This window comes from Phlebotomus argentipes, unplaced genomic scaffold (assembly GCF_947086385.1).
Source record: "Phlebotomus argentipes unplaced genomic scaffold, Phlebotomus argentipes genome assembly contig_5, whole genome shotgun sequence".
NCBI lineage: Eukaryota > Metazoa > Arthropoda > Insecta > Diptera > Psychodidae > Phlebotomus > Phlebotomus argentipes.
In genome coordinates this window covers 7801309-7823140 of record NW_026776165.1, presented here as the reverse complement: position 1 = coordinate 7823140, position 21832 = coordinate 7801309, and the positions used below count along the sequence as shown (strand labels likewise).

The following is a 21832-nucleotide window of genomic DNA, read 5'->3' as shown; positions in this document are numbered from 1 at the left end:
AGAACTGGAGCAAGAAGCAATATAGCTTCAACAAGAGCGCCCAAAGCTCGTGAAAGTCTCTTCATGGAGCCAATAAACTATCTCAGCATACATATGTTTTCCACCATCTCGCCGCCAAATCCCAATACACTTGCATGCGAGGGAAGTTGTGCAGCGAAGAATGCTAAATTATTCTCGCGTAACCCAATATTTGTCTTCAGGGTGGGGGAAATGTCTTGGATTATGGGTGCTGGAGCAATGTGTTGGATTCTGTAAACAAGCCACAAAGTGAAGTATCTATAAAGTTTTCCTTTCGCCAGCACAAGCCCATATCTATCCAAATTTTTCCTCATTTGCAGAGGCCCTCAAGTGTGTGTGTGTGTGTGCTGGGGAAAATTGCAAAGTAATCAAATTTATAATAAGATTTCATCCAGAGAAATTGCGTGGTGAGAAGCAGAAGGAGAAAATGTATGGAAATTCTAAATTTTCACTCGAGCCTCTTTCCTTTTAGGGGTTTATATAATTTGATTATTCTGAAGGGAGAATTCACACCGATAAATCAAATACAAAGGTGAACTTCATCTCCACTCAGTGTTGCCATTTTTCTAACTTTGGACGACACGCACCTTCCACGGGGAAGTTCCCGCAAGAGCTTTTTATTGTTTTGGACTGTTTTCCTCCCATGGTTGTTTAGAGGAATTTGGCAAAATGATAAAGTTGCTGAAAAAAAGGAGCTTCAAAAGAATTTTAATTTAGAATCCCCAAACATTATTCGGAATTTCTTCCTAAATCAACCACAATCTCTTTTCGCTATAGCATATTTGTATATACATTGAGTGTCCCTGGTTCTCTTCACTCGTGGCCAGGAATAAACTCAATAAGGGCGGAAGGAAGAAGGCAAAAGGATATATTTGGAGAGAGTCTGGGGCGTAAAAAGGGAGAGGCAAGGAAGCAAGCTGAGAAGCAAATAAAAATTTATTTGCGTCAATTCTCGATTTCCATTCAATTCAACACTGAGACCATGGCGAAATAGGATGTTCAGAGTGGCATGAGGGCAAAACACGTACCATGAATTTATGGCTATAACAATTTGATAATACATTTGTATAAAGTGGATAGAGAATTGCTGGTAGTCTGTCTAATGGAGGGTTCAGACGACTTTTCTCAGTCTGACTCCGTGCGCCAGATGAACGACATGACAACGAGTGCCCAGCTGAGCGACAGGTACACAATCCACCTTATATATGATAACCCCAGAACATTATATTGTGCAGCATAACACCCAAAAAATCACCCATTGTACTGGAGATTTAATGAAATTTCACCACTCACTCTGTGACGCTTGCCAACAGGGTGGGATTTTAATGAAAAATATAAAATGCTGCAAGTGTTCGATGACCTCGGCCAGGGTGTGTAACATGAGCGGAGAATAGCTTCGGAATGGCTCATTCATAATCCCCCAGAGACTCATAATGAATGCACGATGCTGAAGGGAAGAAATGGGCAAATTTGCACCTAATTTCCACGGTGTGAACGCAATTTTTCTCATTCATGAATCCCGAAGTGCTTCATAGGCACAAAGAGCCGTGCGCCAGAAAATTATTATGATAATTAATCAGCGTGGGAAGGCAAAGGAGAGAGCGAGAGCTTTAACACATGCTTTCGCTGACGCGGAGTAATAATTATGAGTCGACATGTAGTTATGGTAACGTCGCAGAGACACTCGCACTCTCTCAAGTGTGGATAAAGTAAAGCAAAAGAGTGCGAGATTTAGAAGAATCAAAGAATTATGAATTAATGAGATGAGTGTGTTGCTAGGGGAAATTCTGGGCTTTTTCCATTGAATACCTGTTGTGAGTGGCGTTAAGTAAAAAAAGCACTCAAGAAGCTCCCTGGCATTCAACTAATTCACCTACCAAATAATCCAGATGATGATGTTCCGCCAGAATCATTTTTTCATCCTGATTTCTCACCTCCTCTGTCTCTCTCTCTCTCTCTATCTTGTGAAGCTTTTAAGCTCACCGTGTATGGTGAAAGCTTTCGCTTTTCTTTTGTAAACCATTCTGTGGCAATTTATTAAATTGTCTCTCTCGACATAGTGAGAGTGATGTAAAAAATGGTTATACTTTTTCTCGAAAATACTTCAGCACACAAATACGCATTCCATTTCTTTGACTCTCTCCCTCTCTCTCTCACCATTCGCCTCAATTCAAAGACCATCAGCGCGGTGGCAGAAGAAGTACCGGCAAGCAGTAAAGAAGCTGCTCAATCAATTCTCAATTTTGAAGAGCTTTAGATTTATCTTGTGCAAATTTGCCTCCTTGGTCGAGGGACCAGGGAAAAAAGAAACAAGACTTGACTGCTCAATTTTGTGTATCATCGGGCGAGAAGAGCGAAGCCCACCCACAAGAAAGCTTAACGACGTGTCAAGTGATTGGGTTTCTGCGCTCTGATGCTCTTCTTTAGAGGCGGCAAAAAAGGCACCCTTCTGCACCCTTCTTCCCGTTTTATTTATTATTTCTATCATACCCCATGACAGGGGTGTAAAAAAGGTATCTCGGTCGTGTGTCCATAAATAAAAAAATAAATACGCTGGGCGTGGGGGGGATGATAAAAATTCCTCGTGCGAAATTCATTCTCTGATGTGGAAGAATCCCTCAGACGATGAGTTTATATTTATGAGGAATATTCCTTAGCGGCTCAAACAGTTAGTTTTCTACGGTAAAAATTCACCTAATTTTACTTGGGTATGCTAAGGAAATCAGAAACATCAAATTTTCTTGCAAATTTGTGAGTTATGTTGTATTTTTAATCCGTCCTACACTGTTTGTGAAACAAAATGATTACATTTAGGGATGATTTTGCCTCTGAGACCGAACAAACTAATGAGATTCTATATGCCTAAGATCGAGTTACTTCAGGTATTTTCTTAAGTTCAAACAACACCCATATTGTGTACACGGTGAATTTGCACATATGAATGTTTGTAAACATATGTATCACCTCAGAAAATATTAATTCACATTCTGTGCTCCAGCATTGGACTTCGATGCCACATTATAAATTTATGTCAGCCCCAAATGTTTAAGACAAACAGCAGGAGCGCCATGCGAATGTTGGACATGATCTGGGTGGAATGGGACGATCCCTCGTGAGAGCATGAATTGGGAATCCACCCCATTTTGATACACACTCACCCATGCTCTGGGGTCACAGTTGCCTCTCCACGGCATCCTCGGGATCCGTTTAATTCAATTTGTCATCATCAGCGCAGTAATTTAACTAAATAGAGACGTACAAATGTCGCCCGTCATGAGACACGAGAGCGTCCTGTGCGAATTGGTCGCAAATAGGACCATTGAGGAGGTGAAACAGGAGACAAGTACACAACTATTCCAAACCATCTCACCCATTCTATGGGGCGATTGTATTGATTCTGAGACTGAGGCCTTAATTTAATCATATAAGCAAATAAATGAACGAAATTAGAGGAGAATTGCACTAAGTTTGAACTCCTTGAAGTAACAATGCTTCTCCGAAATTTACCTTGCAGATGAATGTTTTTTCATCCTTTCACCTCAAACTTTTCACTCCCTGTGGCAAAGGTGAAAGTTTTGCTCTCTATGATACACAGAAAGCTGTACAATTAAGCAAACTTACTCTCCCTTTATCGTGTTTGTCAAATTCACATGCACACACACACACCAACGCGCAGAAGTTCCATGGAAAATACATAAATTTGCCAGGTCCAAAAACTCCCATGGAAAGTCCATGCTTGGGCTAGAGAGGAATGTGGAATTGATAAATTCTGTGGTTCCTACGGCAAAAAGCACGATAGCAACTTTCTGGAAGTGAGGGTTGAAGAAACCGCACACATTGTGCAAAACACGTCAAGAGGTGAAACTGATAGTTCAAACCAGAGTGGTTTTCATTGGAAACTCAGTGAATACACAGTTTAATTGAGATAAAATTATCGATATTTTCCATAAATGCGCAGCGCACATAAAAGGACTCTTTCGCAAAGGATTGCTCGACGTGTTGACAGGCTATTAGAGGACAAATGATATTGCACCTGAATCAGCGGACAAAATCCGATGCTGGCGCTGCTGGAAAATGCTAATTGATCAATTGTACGAATGCGTCTCACGATGCAATTGGGGACAGACCATTCAGCTGAGGATTCAGTGTGCAGAACAGCGCAGAGTGGAGTTGGGTAAAGTAACAATTTCCGGTCAATAGCGCAATATTCATGACAGTCTCATGTGCAATTTACGTTCATGAGCTCTCGAAACAGTGAACATATTGAAGGTGGCAAAGGAGAGAGTCCGAAAAGGAAATTGAGACACGAGCAGAGAGTTGTTAATCTCCATGAATGTACATCAATTCTGAATTAGATGTAGGTCATAAATCTGCAAAATATCTCCTCTAATCTTTCAAGCTCTACAGTTTCGCATCAACATGCTTTATTATGCTGTTCATGCACAGGCACGCAGTGTTGGCAATTTGAGGTGAAATGCCAATGATCAAATGGGATTTCTTTTCACGTGGAGCCCCCTTTCCACCTCGTCTCGTGGGCTGTGGCGTGAAAATGAAATTGCAAACTTCTTCGTTATACTTTTGGCCCACGTATGAAATAATTTTACACCTCATGGAGCGAAATATTTCGCGCAAAGGGAGAAAACTGGGTAAAATCACAGAAGACGTGTTTGTGTGTGTGTGTGTGGGTGGGAAAAGGCTGAAGAAAGTGATGGAAAATGTGGAAAATTTTCACCGTTGAGTAAAATATAGAATATGTCAATTTCGTGTCACATTATAAATTTGACTCTGGAGATTTTTGCAGCTTTCCAAAAGACGTCGACCGACAAAAAAGTCCTCCAACTCTTCACGGTTCAGATTCGAAAGTTTCTGCAGAGTGAGCGTGAATTTGTCAAATAGCTCCAAACGTGACTGAGTGCCGCCGAACTTCTCTCACCGAAAGAGACTCCTTTTCAGACTTGTGATGTCAAATGGAATTTGCATCGCAAACGAGCTCAGAAATATCAATGAATCTCAGTGTAAGACAGGAAATCGTCTGTGATGCGTGAAAGACATAATCTAATGCACGTAATGTTTGATTAGCCCAGTCATATTATTAAATTTATCATCAGTACTTCTTCAAATTGCCCACTATGTCTCGTCGCAATTGACTTTATTGAATCGGAGAGGAGGTGAATGACTCTCGAGGCAGTCTTCACATGCGAAAGAATACCCTGTGAATCATGATAAGGGCTTCCCACAGTTGTAGTGCTACTCATCCTTGTTGAATAATTCACCGTCAGTGAAGCGAAGATGAAGAATAATCTGTCAATTTATCTCAGAGTGCAGATCAAGACGTGATAGCTGTGGTATTGATCACTTTATTTGAATAATTAAGTAAGCGATAACACAGTTTTCAAGCCTGAGAATAAGCAATTGAGAATAAGAGAGTGATAAAAACTATAAAGTGACTTTATGACCCCTCATATAATCCATAAATGTAAGAAATTTCCGATTCGTTCTCACAATAAATTAAGAGATCTTTAGTAAATTTGTAACATTTCTTGACGTTTCCAATTTAAGAGTAATTTCTATTCAAACAAATATATTAATATATTCATTAAATTACAATTAAATTTCCTCGGTGTTGCAATGTTTCATAAAAAATTCTTGAAAAACATTGCATAAATAATTTACATTGAAATTGGTCAAAAAAGAATTTGCACAAATATTACATTTTTCCCAAACCATAACTGCTACAAATTGCAATTGCCTTACATCCGGATTGTTTTGAGTGGAATTGATGAATGCATGCATGAGCGAAAGCCTCCAGTGTAATATTTTTCCGCAAAAGCTCATGTCGAAGCTCTGGGGAAATGCAGCAAAATCATTTCCCAGCTCAACTGATGGAGAATTATGGCATTTTTGGCATTGGAACAATGATTTGCATTGGAATGAAATTGAGTTTTGGGCAATCACAAAGCTCCGGCGCACACGAGCGCCTTTTCGTCAATTCTGACGGAGTGTGCCCACACCATTAACAGTCATCATTTTAGAAATGTGTAATTCCATTATTGGAATTTTCCCTAACATTGATTGTGTACAAAATCCAACCGCAACACACATGAGCGGCAGTATATGTAGGAAATGGATTTTCATCATGCGATTTTCACGTGTGCGCTCGACATTGTGCAGAAGAGAGAGAGCATATCAAATATTAATGATTAATTCGATACATCAGGAAGGGTTTGTATGGAAGAAATTTTTCTCCGTACATTTAGCCTGTCTTTTGCTAACAGAAGATTGATGGCATTAGCTTTGCCCACGCAACGAAACAGAGAAAGAGGAGAAAGAGAGCTTTTCGGAAGCTCACTATGCATGTATATTCTCTCAAATTCATCTGTGGCAGCCACTTGCAATCATTGTGAGTCAGTAAGCTTCACTCCTGATAATTGCATGCAATACTGTTGACGTGATATTTAGTCTGGAAGCCACGGAACAAGCGTGTGCATTTCATTAGGTACGCTTAGCATGCAAATGGTATCGCAATTATACTGCTATTCTGCATAAAAGCCGCTTGATTGATGAATGAAAAGTGCGGGATGTAATTAGTTTTGCGCTCTTTAGGAGAAGTTAAATTCAACTATTCAATTGTGAATTGGTTTTTGGGGAGATTCACGGAAAAATAGCTCAACCATGTCATGCTGGCTTTGTATAATTTTCAATGCTATCATTTTGACTTCTTTTCATTTTCATTTGGAAGGTAAAATGAAACTCCAACTAATTAGTGTAATTATGAATGCTATGAGAATTTTCTGGGTGTGTAATTTTTCTTCCTTTTGTGCACGTAAGAGTGGTAACTCATCACTCGAAGAATTTTCCTCTTGAAAGTTTGAGGAGAAGCTTTTACCGGTGAAATTTCAGCTGCTGAACATTTTTGAGAGCTGAATCAGATTTCTTACATGCGATGAGAGAGTGGCTTATTGGTCTATTGGAAAAAATCTAATTGTGAAATCAAATAGTAAAGAAAAATGTCTGCCAGAATATTCCTGCCAAGCATTTGCAAATCTTGTGATAATGCGAAGAAGTAGCATTGTCGATTGTTGACTGAGAAATGCCATGACAAGAAAATTCCTCGCATAGTCAACTACAAAATTCACCTTACAAATAATTCATGTGATTCTCAAGCCTCAGAATCTTGCGCTGCACATCAGTCTCACGGTGTGTGGCATTTGTATAATTCGCTCAGCGACAGTGCAATAAAGTTTTTCATCTTCAAGATGTTGTCGCGAAAGGAATGCTTTTTCGTATCAGATAGCATGACAAATCCGTGGGTATTATCCTTTTGCCATTTTCACGTGCAGAAGAATAAGAGAAAACATGCATTTTCCTCCCACACAAAAAACTTTTATCTCTGCTCTTTTTGCGGTGAAAAGCCTTTAAGAAGTCTCAAGATCAGGAATGTAAATTAAATTTGGTATGAAATAAACGAGGGAATTTTTTCACAAGTTTATCACAACATTCTTAAAATAGATCATGTCAAAATTCTTAAACTTTTCCATTCGCCCCCCTTTTGTCTCTTACTTAGAAGAATATTCAGCTCAAAGGCGCGCTCTTAAAATATTCCCCATTTTCTCCTTGCACAACATAATCAAATTAAGGGTGAATCCATGGGAAAAGTTTCTCAATGCACAATTCCTCTTTCTCTCTCCAGCAAATTTTCTTGATTAAACATAAACCCTCCTCCGCAGCTCTATCTTCATCTTGTAAGTGCATTAGATAAGGTGAGCTTGCTGAGAGGAACTCAATGGCAAGATAGGAGGGAATTTTCATGAATGAATAACTCTTTTTTTTTATTGTTCTTCAGATGTGCGCCAAGTTGGGAGAATATATTCCTTTCATCATATTGTGGATGATTTCATGTCTTTATTCTCTGTTCCACGCAATTTTTTACCCTCAACAATAGACAATGAGAGTACATATAGCATAAAATGCCAGTCTTTTATACACCCAACTTTTCTATTGGACGCTTTCCCGTTCCTCTTGACTCTAGTCGACAATTATCTGAATTAATGAGCAGAATGTCTAATTGGAGATTCCCTTCGGTGAAAAAATAGGCAATGAATTTCCAATTATTCCACATTTCCCACTACCATTCTCCACGGTTAAATGATATCCAATTAAATTTTACATCATTAATGGAATGTAATTGAGGAAACAAGGCATCTTGCCCTCTTCTTACCATGGAAACACAAAGGGCAGACGAAATTAAATGGTATTGGCTGCATATCGGTGGAAATTGGACATGGATTTTCATCCAAACTCCGCAGACAAGAATTCATACAAATACGGTGTGAAAGCACTTTCTCAGTATCAATAAATTTGCAAATACTGAACACAAATATTCCTCCGTGTTCATGAGCGAGAAATGCTGGAAATGTTGTTTATTTGAGAGAAAATGTGTGCAACTCGACTGATTTATGCTGTAAGAAAGGACACACGGCGCTTGGTGTCAAAACCTCAGGGAAAATGTACACTCGGGATGAATTCGCATGCAAATTGGATATGGTTCACTGACTTTGAGATGCTGAATTTCTAAGAAAACACACACACAAGACAGAAACGAGCTTTCCTAATAAGATCACAATTATACTACGTTGTATACCTTTTGTCTGCCTGTTTGGCTTCGACCAGAATCTTTCACAAAATCTCCCATCCATTCTGGCCGAGACACAATTTATCACTCTCTGACCCATAATATATAGCACTGAGTGTTGGCAAACAAATATTTCATGATGAAATTGCTGAATTTACAGCATCTCAAAAAATTAACAGAAAAGAAACGAAGAACATTCTCACCTTGTGTAACTCAAATAGAAATTAAATTTTATTAGGCATGTGGAGCTTCTATTGGTTTTGTGCTTTAGTAATGACACAGAAAAAAAATATAACGCAAGTCATGTAAAAATACTGTAGAATTTGAGAAAACCTGAAGAGAAACTTTGCCTGTTCATTTGTCTCATCACGAAATAATTAAATAGGCATTAAAAGAAAAACAAATACTATAAAAAACAAGTTTTTCCTCTGGTTTTAAACATCAGAGAACATAAAATGCCATTTCTCGACCTTTTGAGTTCCAATTAAAATCAATTCACAGTAATGTAAAATAAAATACACAATGAAAATCAGTCAGAAAATTGAATTTGATAATTGACGTTGATAATTGCATATTACAAATTTCGTGGAAAACCACGCAATTTCACATACTCTATGTGTGGTTTCACTATTCAAAACTCGTGGCTTTTTTGTTTACAGCATAATTGAAAATGCACTGCTACTAAAATTTTATTGAAAAAAATAAACTCTTTTAATTAAATCCCACAAGCTGCAGCGCCATCATAAAAGCAAAAGTTTAGAGAGCAGCGAGAGCTTTCTGACCAAATTGATAGACACAAGTTGTGTGCAGCGCAGTGAATTTTTGTGTGTAGAAATTACACCGCAAGTGTACTCAAAATAACAGATTTTTTGCACAAGGTGCGAGCTTTTGGGGCGAATGTCGAGGCGCACCAGTGACGAATGGCGAGGGTGAGACAATCAGAAAGTCTGCAAGCACTGCAATATTGTACTTTTGTTGAATTTTAACGAGACACTCGAGCAGTGTGTGAAGTGCTCCAGAAACTCTCGAAAAACCCTCCTCAGGTCCCTCTGTATTCACCCTCAAGTGGGGCTTTGAGTCACTCAACCACACTCAAATTTCTTCTACTTCAATTTCATATTCATGGCGAGCAGTGTGAGTGTGTGTGTGTGTACTTCTTGGGCATGCGAGTGGAAAGCTTCGCCAACAGGCAAGCTTTTTTATCTCTTGTGAACTCATTTGCCAAAATTGTGTCAACCACTTCCACCATGAACTTTCGCCTCTCTCTCTCTCTGGGCAAAAGGGAAAATCTCTGACTCGTTTCCTGCCATTAGGTGATCGTTGGAAAATGCCCATTGTGAGGAAGGGAGAATTGATGGAGATGGATAATACATTTATTTATGATTTATATTCAATTTATAGATGGTGAGAAAGGGAAGAAAAAACGCAGAGCAACTCATTGAAGTCCTTCGCCACACACACACACTCTTCATCGTCTTTTTCCCACTCTGTGCGGGAAATTTCCTCTTTTTTTCCGTGCGCCTCTGTGTTTCACCCCACCAGTGAGAGCATGTTCTTTCAGTCAACAACTCGAAGGGAAGATTATTCAGCCACCATCTCTCAACATACATGATAGAGCAAAAATCTCATCTATAAATGGAGTGGTAAGTGAGGAGCTTTCTCTTATTCTTTCCCATCACCGAGGGTCTAACAACTCTGCATGATTTTTTAATGAGCAACAGAATTTCATTCATGAATACTTGGCAGTTTGGTGAACTGCGAGCATTATGTTGATCTTTTCCGTCAACCGAGAGTTTACACATCTTCAGCTTGGATGAGTGTGGGAATGTTTGCAAGCACAAACTGAATAACATTACTAACATTGGCTCTCTTGCTTCCCTCAAAAAATCGGAAACTCTCAGTGCATGATCTCGGAAAATTTCCGCAAAAAAAACATAAGAAACAGAATCCTTTATGGAGTAAATTTTCTTAATTTAACTTAGTAAGCATGTATTGATTATTGCTGACATCACAGCTGAATTATTCATTTCAGAAAGCTAAAACCATCTTCAAAAGCTTCCTAAAGTACTTCCCAAGGAACACAAGAACTGGCAAGAGAACTGACAATAATAAGATGTTGAGAATGATCTTGATGTGGATGATAAAACAGACAAGATTAGATGAAATGTACAAATTTCCGGAAAAGTTCATAAGTTCGGCTAAAGAAAATTATAAATTATTATAAGGTTTTTAATTTCCGATAGCAATTAATTAAACCACTTTATCTCAAATCATTCCCTCCAGCAATTTTATCAGCTCCTAATCCCTTCAAATTCAGACAACAATGCCCATAATTGGAGTTTCCTTTGCATTTTTCATATGTAGCTGCTATTGTTCTTTCGAATTGCGATTATTTAGACAGACTTCTCGGAATTCTATAAGCTCTTAACCCCTGGTTGTGCAGCTTTTTCGCCTTCTGCATGAATATCGATGGTCTCTGGGGATGAGGGAGTTGCGAAAAAGTTTTGTAGCAAAGCAGTGAATATGGGCGGTGGGCGAAAAGGGAGAAAATGAGGGAGACGCAAGAGAAGTTTCACAATTGCTGGGGAATTTTTCTTGTTTGTATTTTCTTGTGGTGTTTGCCGAGTGCTATTTTGACAATGATTCCACACAAACTCACAAATAAATAAATTTGCCAAATACTGCCTGTTCTGGCGCAACACTGAGAGACATTTTCGTCTTAATTCTGTCTGATGTGGTCCTGGTTGAGAGATAATGGCAGTGGGGAATAAAAGAGTGCGATTGTCTTGAGAAGCTGTGCGTGCTGGAGGAAATTGGATGGTCAATGGAGGAGGTGGGGGGGAAGGAGCCAAAATAGAGATGTAAAATGTGAATTTATGCAAATGCCGGCGGGTGGATTTTAATTAAAACCGCGGTACACATTAACATTTTTATTGGGTGAATTATAAATTTGATTAATGGGATTATGGAAAAGACGCTTCATTCAGGAGTTGAATTAACACCGCCAACGAATCATCGAATGGGTGAAACTTTAATTGAAAATTGCCGTTATTCTGCGAATTTATCAATGAATACGCCAACAACAGAACACACACTCCCAGTCAATTTGTGTAATACAAAGTGCTGAAAAGTTTTAATGTCTCCCAAACCGCATCATACAACTAATTTGAAATTCAGGCAGAACTGCCAGCTTGACTGGAATCACACGCAGACACGTCCGTGTGCATATTGTATGGTGCAGAAGCTCCTTCTGTATGCCTCATTATTTCCCCACACAACACAAGATGACTGCAATTGTTTTCCTCAGAACCATAATCTCGGCCTGAGACATGCTCAAGAGGATTTCTTTGTCCGCTCCTGCGAATGCACGTTCGTCAGGACATCCACCCTGGAATCGGGCCACAACAAAAGCCACCAACTTCCGGGACAAGGAGGGAAAGGGCGAAGAAAAAAGGGCTTTTCACTGTTCCAGCGGAAATGGTTTGTGGTGACGCGAAGAACAGCGTCAAAGGGTTAAAGCGAGAAGGGCGGAGAGAGTCTGAAGGAAAAACGTTTAGTACGTGAGTTCATGGGTGTTGTGATGAATAACGGACTAGTAAAACATCACCACCAATTATTTATTTAATGACTTTTCTCGTGCAACACGGCGTCTTTCTGCACAGGTACAACAATAAAGTTCAAATAATAATTATTCATTTAATTCCTCTCGTCAAAGTTATGCTCCAGAACTTGCACAACATTAGATTTCATCAGCAACTTGGAAATTGAAAATTTTATAGCTAGACTTCATAGAAATTTCACATTGCCGAGCAAATGTTTCAGACTCAAGAGTTTTTTTTTCTTCTTTCCCCGAAAATGCGATGGAAAATTCACGCCATTCACCTTTTCTCGCGCAGAAAAACTCCGTGCCGAGCGCGCAAAGGAAAGCTCTACAGCCTCTAAATAAATAAATTATGACAAAAGCTCAAGGAATGAAAAGTTTTCTGTCCCAAAAACCAAAACTTTACCATTAGGCGTGCACGCGAAAACGCCGGAGGACATGAAAAAGAAAATTCCGACGTGAAAATGCTTTACATACAATTTTCAAGGATCACGAGAAAGTTCTCTTTCAGCAAAATTGCTATAATTAAATTTCTCCACTTAGTTCATCGCTACACTGAAGATTTTCTCAAGCATCGTCCACTGAAGTGATGATATTTATAAGTCATACTTAAATGAGTTAAATCCACTATAGCTCATCATTCCTGCACAATTCTGACGAGTCTGATTATTATTTGCGCACACCAATGCATTCTGCACATTTGTTTTCAAACACTTCCCTTGCACACCGTCTATTATTGATTAACTGCAGGAAATCCTGGGTGAAAACACAAAGAGCTTTCGTGACATAATGAGAGGATATTGTGAAGAGAAAATACTATAATGCTACAGTTCGTATTTCTATTTTCCGAAGCACTCATTATCAGCACTCTGTACTAATTACAAGACTCTGGACTTGGGCATTCTCAGCAGCTTCAGTCTGGAAAATCCACCGGAACTTTTGCTGACAAATCAGATGCAAGTGCATAATGATGTCATTGGATATGCAGAAATCCAACGAATGTGCAGATTTCCTGGAATTGGCACATGTGACGAGTCAAAGGTCAAATCTAATCGTATGACGCGTCTGCAGCGACTATTCACATTTTCCTGGCTGTCGATGGCAAAGCCATTACGTGGTTTTGGGTGAAAAGGAAGCGTTGCACAATGCGCAATCAGATTTTCTGACTTCTGTGTATTCTACTCCTCGAAGCGGATTGGACTGAATGTGTAATAACGTTGAAATGAGATGGACTTGTAATGCTTTTCAACCTTACAGATCTTACCTCTTATTACATAAACGAGAATATTATTGTAAGATAAAAACGCATTCAGAATACACATTTTAAAATAATTGAAACCTAATAGAGTTTCAATGACTGTGAGTGAAGTCTAATAAGATATGGATGGAAACGAATGGAGTCTTGAGACTTCACTCAAAGCACATGATATTTGTCGAAACAGATTTTGAAACATCAGCATGAATATCAATGAAATCCTTTGTCAGCTCTAAAGGTAAACCTTCAACGTTAAGTAATTTTAATTGATTCCTCATTGTCTTTCTTGATTGCATTTCATGAAAAACATCGACTCGAACAATACCATTGACCTGTGAGTGAAGTTACGCAATGCCTAAGAGCGATCTGGGTGAAATTCTCTGAATCTGAAGGGTGCGGAAGAAGTGAAATGGGGAAGTTCGTTTCCTGCGAATTCCTGTCAAGTTCAATTGATTCCATTTTCAACAGATTCGCACCCACTCCGAGTGCGCGCCTTCTGATTTGTCCTCAACACGATGCGGAGGCACGGATAAATCAGGAGAAGAAGCGACAAAGTCCTCAAGCACACGATGAGAGGAGAAAAAAAAATTCTCATGAATTTCTTTTGTGCCCCCAAAACTTACTCAATTGATATCGCACCATTTTCGCGGGTTCTCTTCTCCCTTCGTCCTCCCTTCTTTTCTCCTATTTTTGGGGCCTTTTGTGTCCTCCAACCCACTTCTTCATTTGCTATGATTGATGTAGTCACCCTTGTCACGAGGGGAAGCTCGGCTGGCGCGCTGTGCGGAAGAAGTGCCTCGGTGTGTACGAGTGAATAACAATTCATAGTATTTGGACACCCTGGCGGTGGAAAAATATTACTCAAGACTTGTGCTCTATTGTAATTTAAATTCAACCCCATTTTCTCGGCACGACTGGCGAAATTGCACTTTTCATCCCCGCAGGGAAGGATTGGGGAATATGGCGCAGCGAAGACGCCCAAGGACAGGGAAAATCCCACCCGCGTGAAATCTTCACTCTTGTGCGAATGTGATAAATGTCTGTGGAAATATGAAAAGTTGAGAAATTATTTTTTCGCTCACTCTTTTGCAGGGGCGTCACGGGAAAAGTTGGGGTATAACATGACAAGAAATGACAACGGAGCAATAAATCTCCGGGCGCGCAAGTGATGGCGAGAAAAAAAAGGTGGGCAGACCGTGGCTGAAGCATGTGGATTTTTGCAGGAATTGCTGTAACAGTCGCGCTTTTTATGCCATTGTCCGGTGGTTTTTCATCACCGTCCGAGTCACACTTCACTATGCATAAAATTCATGCATCGACTGCTCGTGCGTTTTGCCCAGAGAAAACTGTCTGGCAACGCTTGATAAGACTTCCATGCAATAACAGTCAGCCAAAGTTGTCCTCGTGGGAAAAGTTGCCTAACAAAACGCTTGGCTTGGGATTATATTGCAAAGATGATGCTGTAAAATGGAATTTGTATATGTAAGCCAAAGATATTCTGTCACACTTCTGACCCAGGGTAGCATTGTGATATGAAAGCTCTGAGTTAACTTCATCGGCATTTCAATAAGAAACATCAGGAGAAATTTTTAACGTTATCATCACAACACAAATACTTTTGTACGCATGAAAAGAAGTGAGAAACTGCAATTATTAAACATACTGATTGGTTTCTGATGATCTCCAATAGTATTTTCAAATTTCTTGAAACTACTGAAGAATAAGAGACTACAATCATGTGCCATTCTCATTCTCGTAACAAACTGATGGACATCTTATCTAATAAGATGCGAACATCAAGCTGAATACTGTGAGACGGATGAGCGGAGATTAATTTAATTTGCACCACATGAACTCACGCCCTACAAACTTTCTGCAGCACCTGCGAAAAATCCAAGCAGGGCAAATTTGAAGATGAGAAGTTCTCAGAATTTCTCCCAAGTCGCGCTGGGTCGAGTGGGTGGCACTTTCGAAGAAGAGTACATATTTGCCCAGAAAGGGGGGGGAGAGAGAGAGAGAAGACGCAGGAGTGAAAAACAAACAGATAAATATTTCATAAATTGCCAAATCAATATTTTACAGTAAATTGCTGATAAATTTCACATATACGATGAAAGCAATTGGCTATAAGATTTGATGGAAAAAATTAAATGAGAAAACTTTCTTCAATCCACTCGAGCCAGAACGCACAAAATTCTCCCACAACACGATGTGAAACTATTTCATTGTTAATCATACTTCTCTCCGTCCGCACAATTGTCTTGGTGAATTTTCCACTAAATTAAATCACACAAGGAGGAGTCGATTAATCTTAAGGGCCCTCCAGTTGTCGCGCACTCAAAAATTCAAACCCATAATCCACGACAATTTATCCAATTGAGGGCGTAACAAGATACAGAATTGCTTAATTCGATTCAATTGGAGGACTCTTTTCTGCCTCACCACGTCATCGGCTTCCTTCCCGCTCTCTCTCTCTCTCCCTCTCTCGTCACGCATCGATTGAGGGAATTTTCCTTCATCACACATCCTTCAGAGACCAATAAAATTGTCCCCCGCCCCGGAGGGAAAGCCACAGAAGGGCCGGAGAGAGAGAGTACTTGATGAAATTTCATGCGAAAAAGGGGTGTTTGGAGGGAGATTTCTTGTGTGACTTTGAGGTAGTTTAATGTTCCAAATTATTTATTATGTGGCATTATAGCACGTATATTAAGTACGGGCGTGTAGCGCCCAAAATTGATTACTTTACGACTTTTGCCGGATGCTGTGGCGGGAGCGGATGGATGATCTGTTTATGGTTCTGTCCCAAGAGGCGCAAGGAGCCATCCTAGCGACTGTCACCGCTTTGGCTGATGGGGTGGAGGGAAACTTTTGGATTTTCCGCCCACGTTCCGTGGAGAATCTCCTGATTTTTACGAGTCGCCCCGGAAACGATTGAAAAGTGATAAATATGTAAATCATTGTGAAATTCTCACCCTTTTTTGACTGCTTGCGCGCTCAACCCCAAAACTCACGCCCGAGCTTTTTTCCCCCTGACCCACAAATCTGCGTTGATGATGCGTGATAGAGAAAATTTGCACAGCACGAATCCTCGCAACAAAGCACATTTAAATGCCATTCATTTGCATGACCTTTGCGCCCTTCTCCACGAGCCGTTGGTCAAATGAAAAAAGACAAAAAAAATCTCTGCTAATTTTTGCTCTTTCTCTCTCTCACTGATCTTCACCCCCGAAATTTCCACTGTGCGGTTGTTTTTCTCCTGGCACAGCAATTAGAATCCTAAGCGGAATCTGTACAGTGAAAAGTGTTGAAATTTTTAGCAGGATTTTCACCCTTTATCTGATGAATGGCAAACATTTTAGCATTTTCGCCGGGTGGTTTTTTTTTCCTCATCGTGGAAATTCACACTCCTGAACAGGTGTTCTGCCATGATGAAATTAATCTAATAAATATAGAATGAGAAGCACAGAATTCGGAACACAAGCTTTCGTACATGTGTGTTCAATACACAATAAATGATGAATGAAAGAGCAAAATTTAGTTACATTCGACAAATTATTAATCCTTTAAACGTGAGTTTCCGTTTCTGAACACTCAAAGTTTCCAATGATAATTATTTTAATCACTCAAAGGTCTATATTTTAATTAATATGATTGAAAGCGTTTGTTTAAAATTCTGATTTGATAAAAATCATATTTTTCCAAGCATGAGCTAAAAATTAATTTAAAAATCGCTTCAAAGGCTTTGAATACGACGACTTTTCCTTTCAATTCCAACAAATATATGTAATTTGAATATAAGATAATCCAATGCAACTGAAGAATATTGAGTTCGTCTATTGGGAAAAAAATTAGAAATTTAATTGAATATCAAAGAACGTCATCGAGAATAAAAGCGGAAATGAAGTTTCGTATCAAGTTTCATCTGAATAGAAATCCCCGGGAAATTAAAAAAAAATACTTAGAATCTTCTATCTCAATATTCTATACAAATATTCGCTTTACTGCGTTCTAATTTCTATGGATTTATTTTATTCATAGCAATCAATTCTTGTCCAGAACAAAATGATACCCAAAAGTGTTATCAGATGAAATGTCAGCTTAAAAATTTCAAATACGAAATTGTGAGTTCATTAACAGTTAGATTACAGTTGATTTTCAGGGCGACAGAATCAAAATTAACAGAATATCATTGATTTTAGGTGAACAGATTTCAGCCATATTATCTCCCCCTTGTTTCATCCTCAAAGCTCATCATAATCAAAAATGTGTATATTTGTAGGTATCACGATAATCGTATTGTCCGTGGAAGAATTGTTGGCACTTTGCGTGCATTCGAGGAAAACGGATTCACAGTAGATTTGCCGAGTAGATAAAATTGAAAATCTTCTTCGCCATTAAGCTGAACGCGAGGAAGACGGTGATATTTCTGTCGTAAATCCGAAATTGGCAAGTCTGCCTTTTACGAGCCAAGGACGCAGAGGACATGGCGGAGGGACTTACCGCGCTTCTGCGGGGGCATGATTGACGGCGTGATGCAGTCCGCGAAGGACGTCAGCGTGGCGACGAGGAGCAGCTTAATCCACACACGGCCTCCCATCGGGGGGACACTCGATTGCATGATGCTGTCACGGGCGGAAGTGTCTCAGGACGAACACCTGGCTCATGCTACAGCCACATGAGGCGCGATTCTGTCCTGGGCACACGAGTTACGTAATCGGGAATCAGATTGTCGCGCGGCACAGGAACACGAGGACACACTGGACTGTTGTCAACTTTGTCACGACACACAATGCCAAAGGGACGAGAGTGAGCGAGCGCTGCGAAAGCACTGTCAATCCGTCACACAAGCACTCGAATCGATGGCGCAGGCCAAGAATCCGTCCGTTCGCCGTGAGATGCAACTCGGAACTGAGCCTCGCGACGACTTTCCTCGCGCGATTATCCAATTCAATCAGCTGCGGCACGGCGAGTCGGGTGGGAAGCGAGGTCAAATGGCGCCAACGCTCACAGACGCACTTTCTCCGCCTGCACAGCCCTCAATTCGACCCGCAAAAGCTCTGCGCATCTGCCCCACTTTCGCTCCCCGCCAGTCGCCGATGAGCTTTCGAGACACTCTCTTAACTCTTAAGAGAACTCACTCGGGACTCGAAGGAGCGAGGCCAGGATGAAGCTTTTTTGGTCATGGTTTCGCGTCCTTACATTCAAGAATTCATGCATTCCTAATAAATTGAATTGAGCTGCTAATCAGCATTTCTGTGGTTATGCTGAAACACAGCTTCACAATCTTGCAATCACTGAAATGCAGGTGGAAATAATTTCAGCTTAAGTGCATGAATTGAATCTGTCTTCAGAAGCACCATAAAAATCCAGACATAAAAGAAATTGAATAAGAACTAATTTCTCTAAGTAAAATATTCTTACCCTTCCGCTGTGCTGAACACCGACTAAATATTCTTCCCTTGATTCTTCCGCAGATTTCCTGCTGAAACATCAATTTCGCCAATCCTCAAAGTGAAATTGCACAACAGGAAGAAGTAAAAGACTTTTGATTTCATTTTCTGTATGCTGCATAGTGTATAACAAAAAGATTTTATTATTTCAATAATAATAATTATATGTATATAATATCAATTACACCAAAATATGCACATTTTCATCATTAATATATTTTTTATGTATTTTTCTTCATCATCTCTATAATGTATAGTATTGATTAAATGTTATGTAATATATGCAATTTTTTTTCGTCATTTTTTCCTTATGTCCATTTCGTTAGTAATGCAAAGAAGTGCATTGCATTTTCGCCACCAAAGTCCGCTCGGAAAGAAACAACAACAAAAAAAAAACACCCCCAGTCTATGGTTAGTTCTTGGAGATGACATCATCCGAAGTTATACATTAACATGACTCTCTTGAACTTATCACTTGAATTCGCAGAAAAGAATATTTTAAATGGTTTTTGCAATCGCCATTTTGGTTGAGATTGCTGCTTGCGGAGCGCGCGAAGAAGCCAGCAGACTTGGCTGGGCACTTCATCACGCGCCGCCCCTCAATCTCTATCACGACTTTCCGCTCTGCGCGAGCGAACTTTATTGTGTTGATTTCGAGAAATCTCCCGATTAAATGAGCCATCGTCAATTGCAATACCCACAAAATGAACATAATTTCATTAGTATCTTTTATACTATTTGCTCAGATTTTTTATTGATTATTTTTCTCATTTTTGTTTTTAATTTTACTTTACTATATTTTATGTATCTCTCTCGCTCACACTTTTCACTCTATGCTTTCCACAATCTCGTGATTTCTTTTTAAATTTCTCAAATGAAATTTTGACACTTCTCATTTTTCATCACACCAAGATTTTTTTTTTTCATCAAAAACTACCCCCCTTTTCGGGTTGCTGCATTTTGCTATTATAGGGAGACACTGAAATGGGGAGCAAAAGGAAGAGCTCTTCTTTCATTTTTCACATGCGCTCACGCGGTCCAGAAGTTTTGGGGTTTCTCAAGAGGAATCTCTGGACTCTCTCTCTCTCTCAATCTCTAAACAAACAAAGAAAAAAACAAACTATCCACTCTCTATAGACATATTTACAAAAAAAATGAAAAATTCACTAAACAATAAAAAACATCTTCTTGTCCCACACTTTATCCATGCGAAAGTCTGTTTCTCCCGCTTCTCCTCGCGCAAAAACACCCCGCAGAATTCCATCGGATTAATCTTTCCCTGGTAAATGCTAAAGATTCATTTGTGACCGAAGCCACGCCCATTCGGATGCCCCACCCACTTGAAGTTACTCAAAAATCAAATCCAGAAAGGTAATCAAATGATGCTCTGAGAGATTCTTAGGCAAATTTCCCATATTGACTGTGAATTCTGCGGATATTTTCTCATATCAAATATCGCAAGGAAAAACAAATGGCAGACTTTCCTCTATTTAAGCTAATAAACACAACCATATTCTTTTTTTTCTCTCTCTCTCTCTAAACTGTAAATTTTCATATGAAAAATGACCAACAGAATGAAAAGAAAAACTGTCCTTAGTGTCGAAAAAATCTCTGAAGTGACGATTTGAACGGATAACAAGGAAATAGTAGATTGTATATATCGTGCAAATGTTACTAAGATAATCTGCATAATTGTAGGCTCTTTTGCAAATTCTTCCCGCATTTTTTTCTTTTTCTTAAGTGTGGTTGTTGGCAAGCTACAGGAAATGTCTTTCATATTCCACATTCTCTGATACCTTCTGTTCTTCTCTTCACCTTCTTTTTTTTTGGCAACCTATGTACATACATTTTATACTAATCCTACGTTTCATGTGTCGTGTTTCTTTTTTCTGTCTATTTCTCCTCCATTGAGAATCTCTTCTCATGCTTCATTGAAATTGATTTAGCAATGTGGGAAAGTACATTACATAATTTCTCTGTGTGAATTTCTCATCTTGAAACTATATATTTTTTTTTATCACATATTTGGTAGATTTTCTCCATCGTTCTATTTTTTTTCCATCGTTTCTTCATATGCCATTCTTTGTATCGTCATTTAAAATTAGTCAAACTCACTAGAATTGTATTTAAAAAAAAATCAAAGAAAAATTGGTTGGCTTTTCAATTGCAGTGCGATGATAGAAACAAATTGATACATTGTAAATTACACGAGATAAATAATAAAAAAAAATTGAGGCTATTGATAAATGAAGATTGTGAGAATTTAGCATTAATTTATTGCACAATTGCAGAGTTTTGTTTGGAATTCAGTGATTTTATCATCGCACTCTCTCTTATCCATTTAACGCACATTTTCTTGCATTCACCCTTTTGCTGTTGTAAATTGTGTTCATGAAAAGTTTCTATGTACAAAAAGGACAGTGAAGTGGAGAAAAAATGGCAAAATCATCACCCATGGTCTTCTCAATTCAATTTTACTACTTCGTGTGTTGATCCAACACTGCACAATCTCTTGTGGTTTCTCACTTTTAACCTACTAAGAATACAATTAAATCATGCTTCCTTCCGCATTCTTCTCACTTTTCTTCTTTTTCATATTTTCTAGCCGCCAATGGCGCAAATTTGCCAGAAATCACCCCATAAAGTCTCTGTTAAACTCATGTGCTGTATTCCACTGGCGACCACTGTTGGATAATTGTGTTAGAGAATAGTTTTGTTAAGTGAATTAAGATCGCTTTGTGATGCTTTTCTCAATGCTTCTTGGCTGAGTATTTGGTCAATCAATAGCCACCAAATTCCATAGAGAAAGAAAAACATCACAATTGCACACAATATTAGTTGCTTCTTCTTGTAGTATTTACACAATATCATTTTTT

The 21832-nt window shown here is 39.1% G+C and overlaps 1 protein-coding gene across 1 annotated transcript in view; it reads right to left on the bottom strand.

The window, feature by feature from the left end:
* The window catches only part of LOC132265607 (uncharacterized), a 55474-nt gene extending 37340 nt beyond the window's left edge, over window positions 1-18134 (bottom strand). The window contains exon 1 of the mRNA XM_059766340.1: window positions 18007-18134. Within this exon, the coding sequence (XP_059622323.1) occupies window positions 18007-18124 (118 nt within the window). The 5' untranslated portion in view covers window positions 18125-18134. The remainder of the gene's footprint in view (window positions 1-18006) is intronic.
* Between the last annotated feature and the right edge of the window lie 3698 nt (window positions 18135-21832).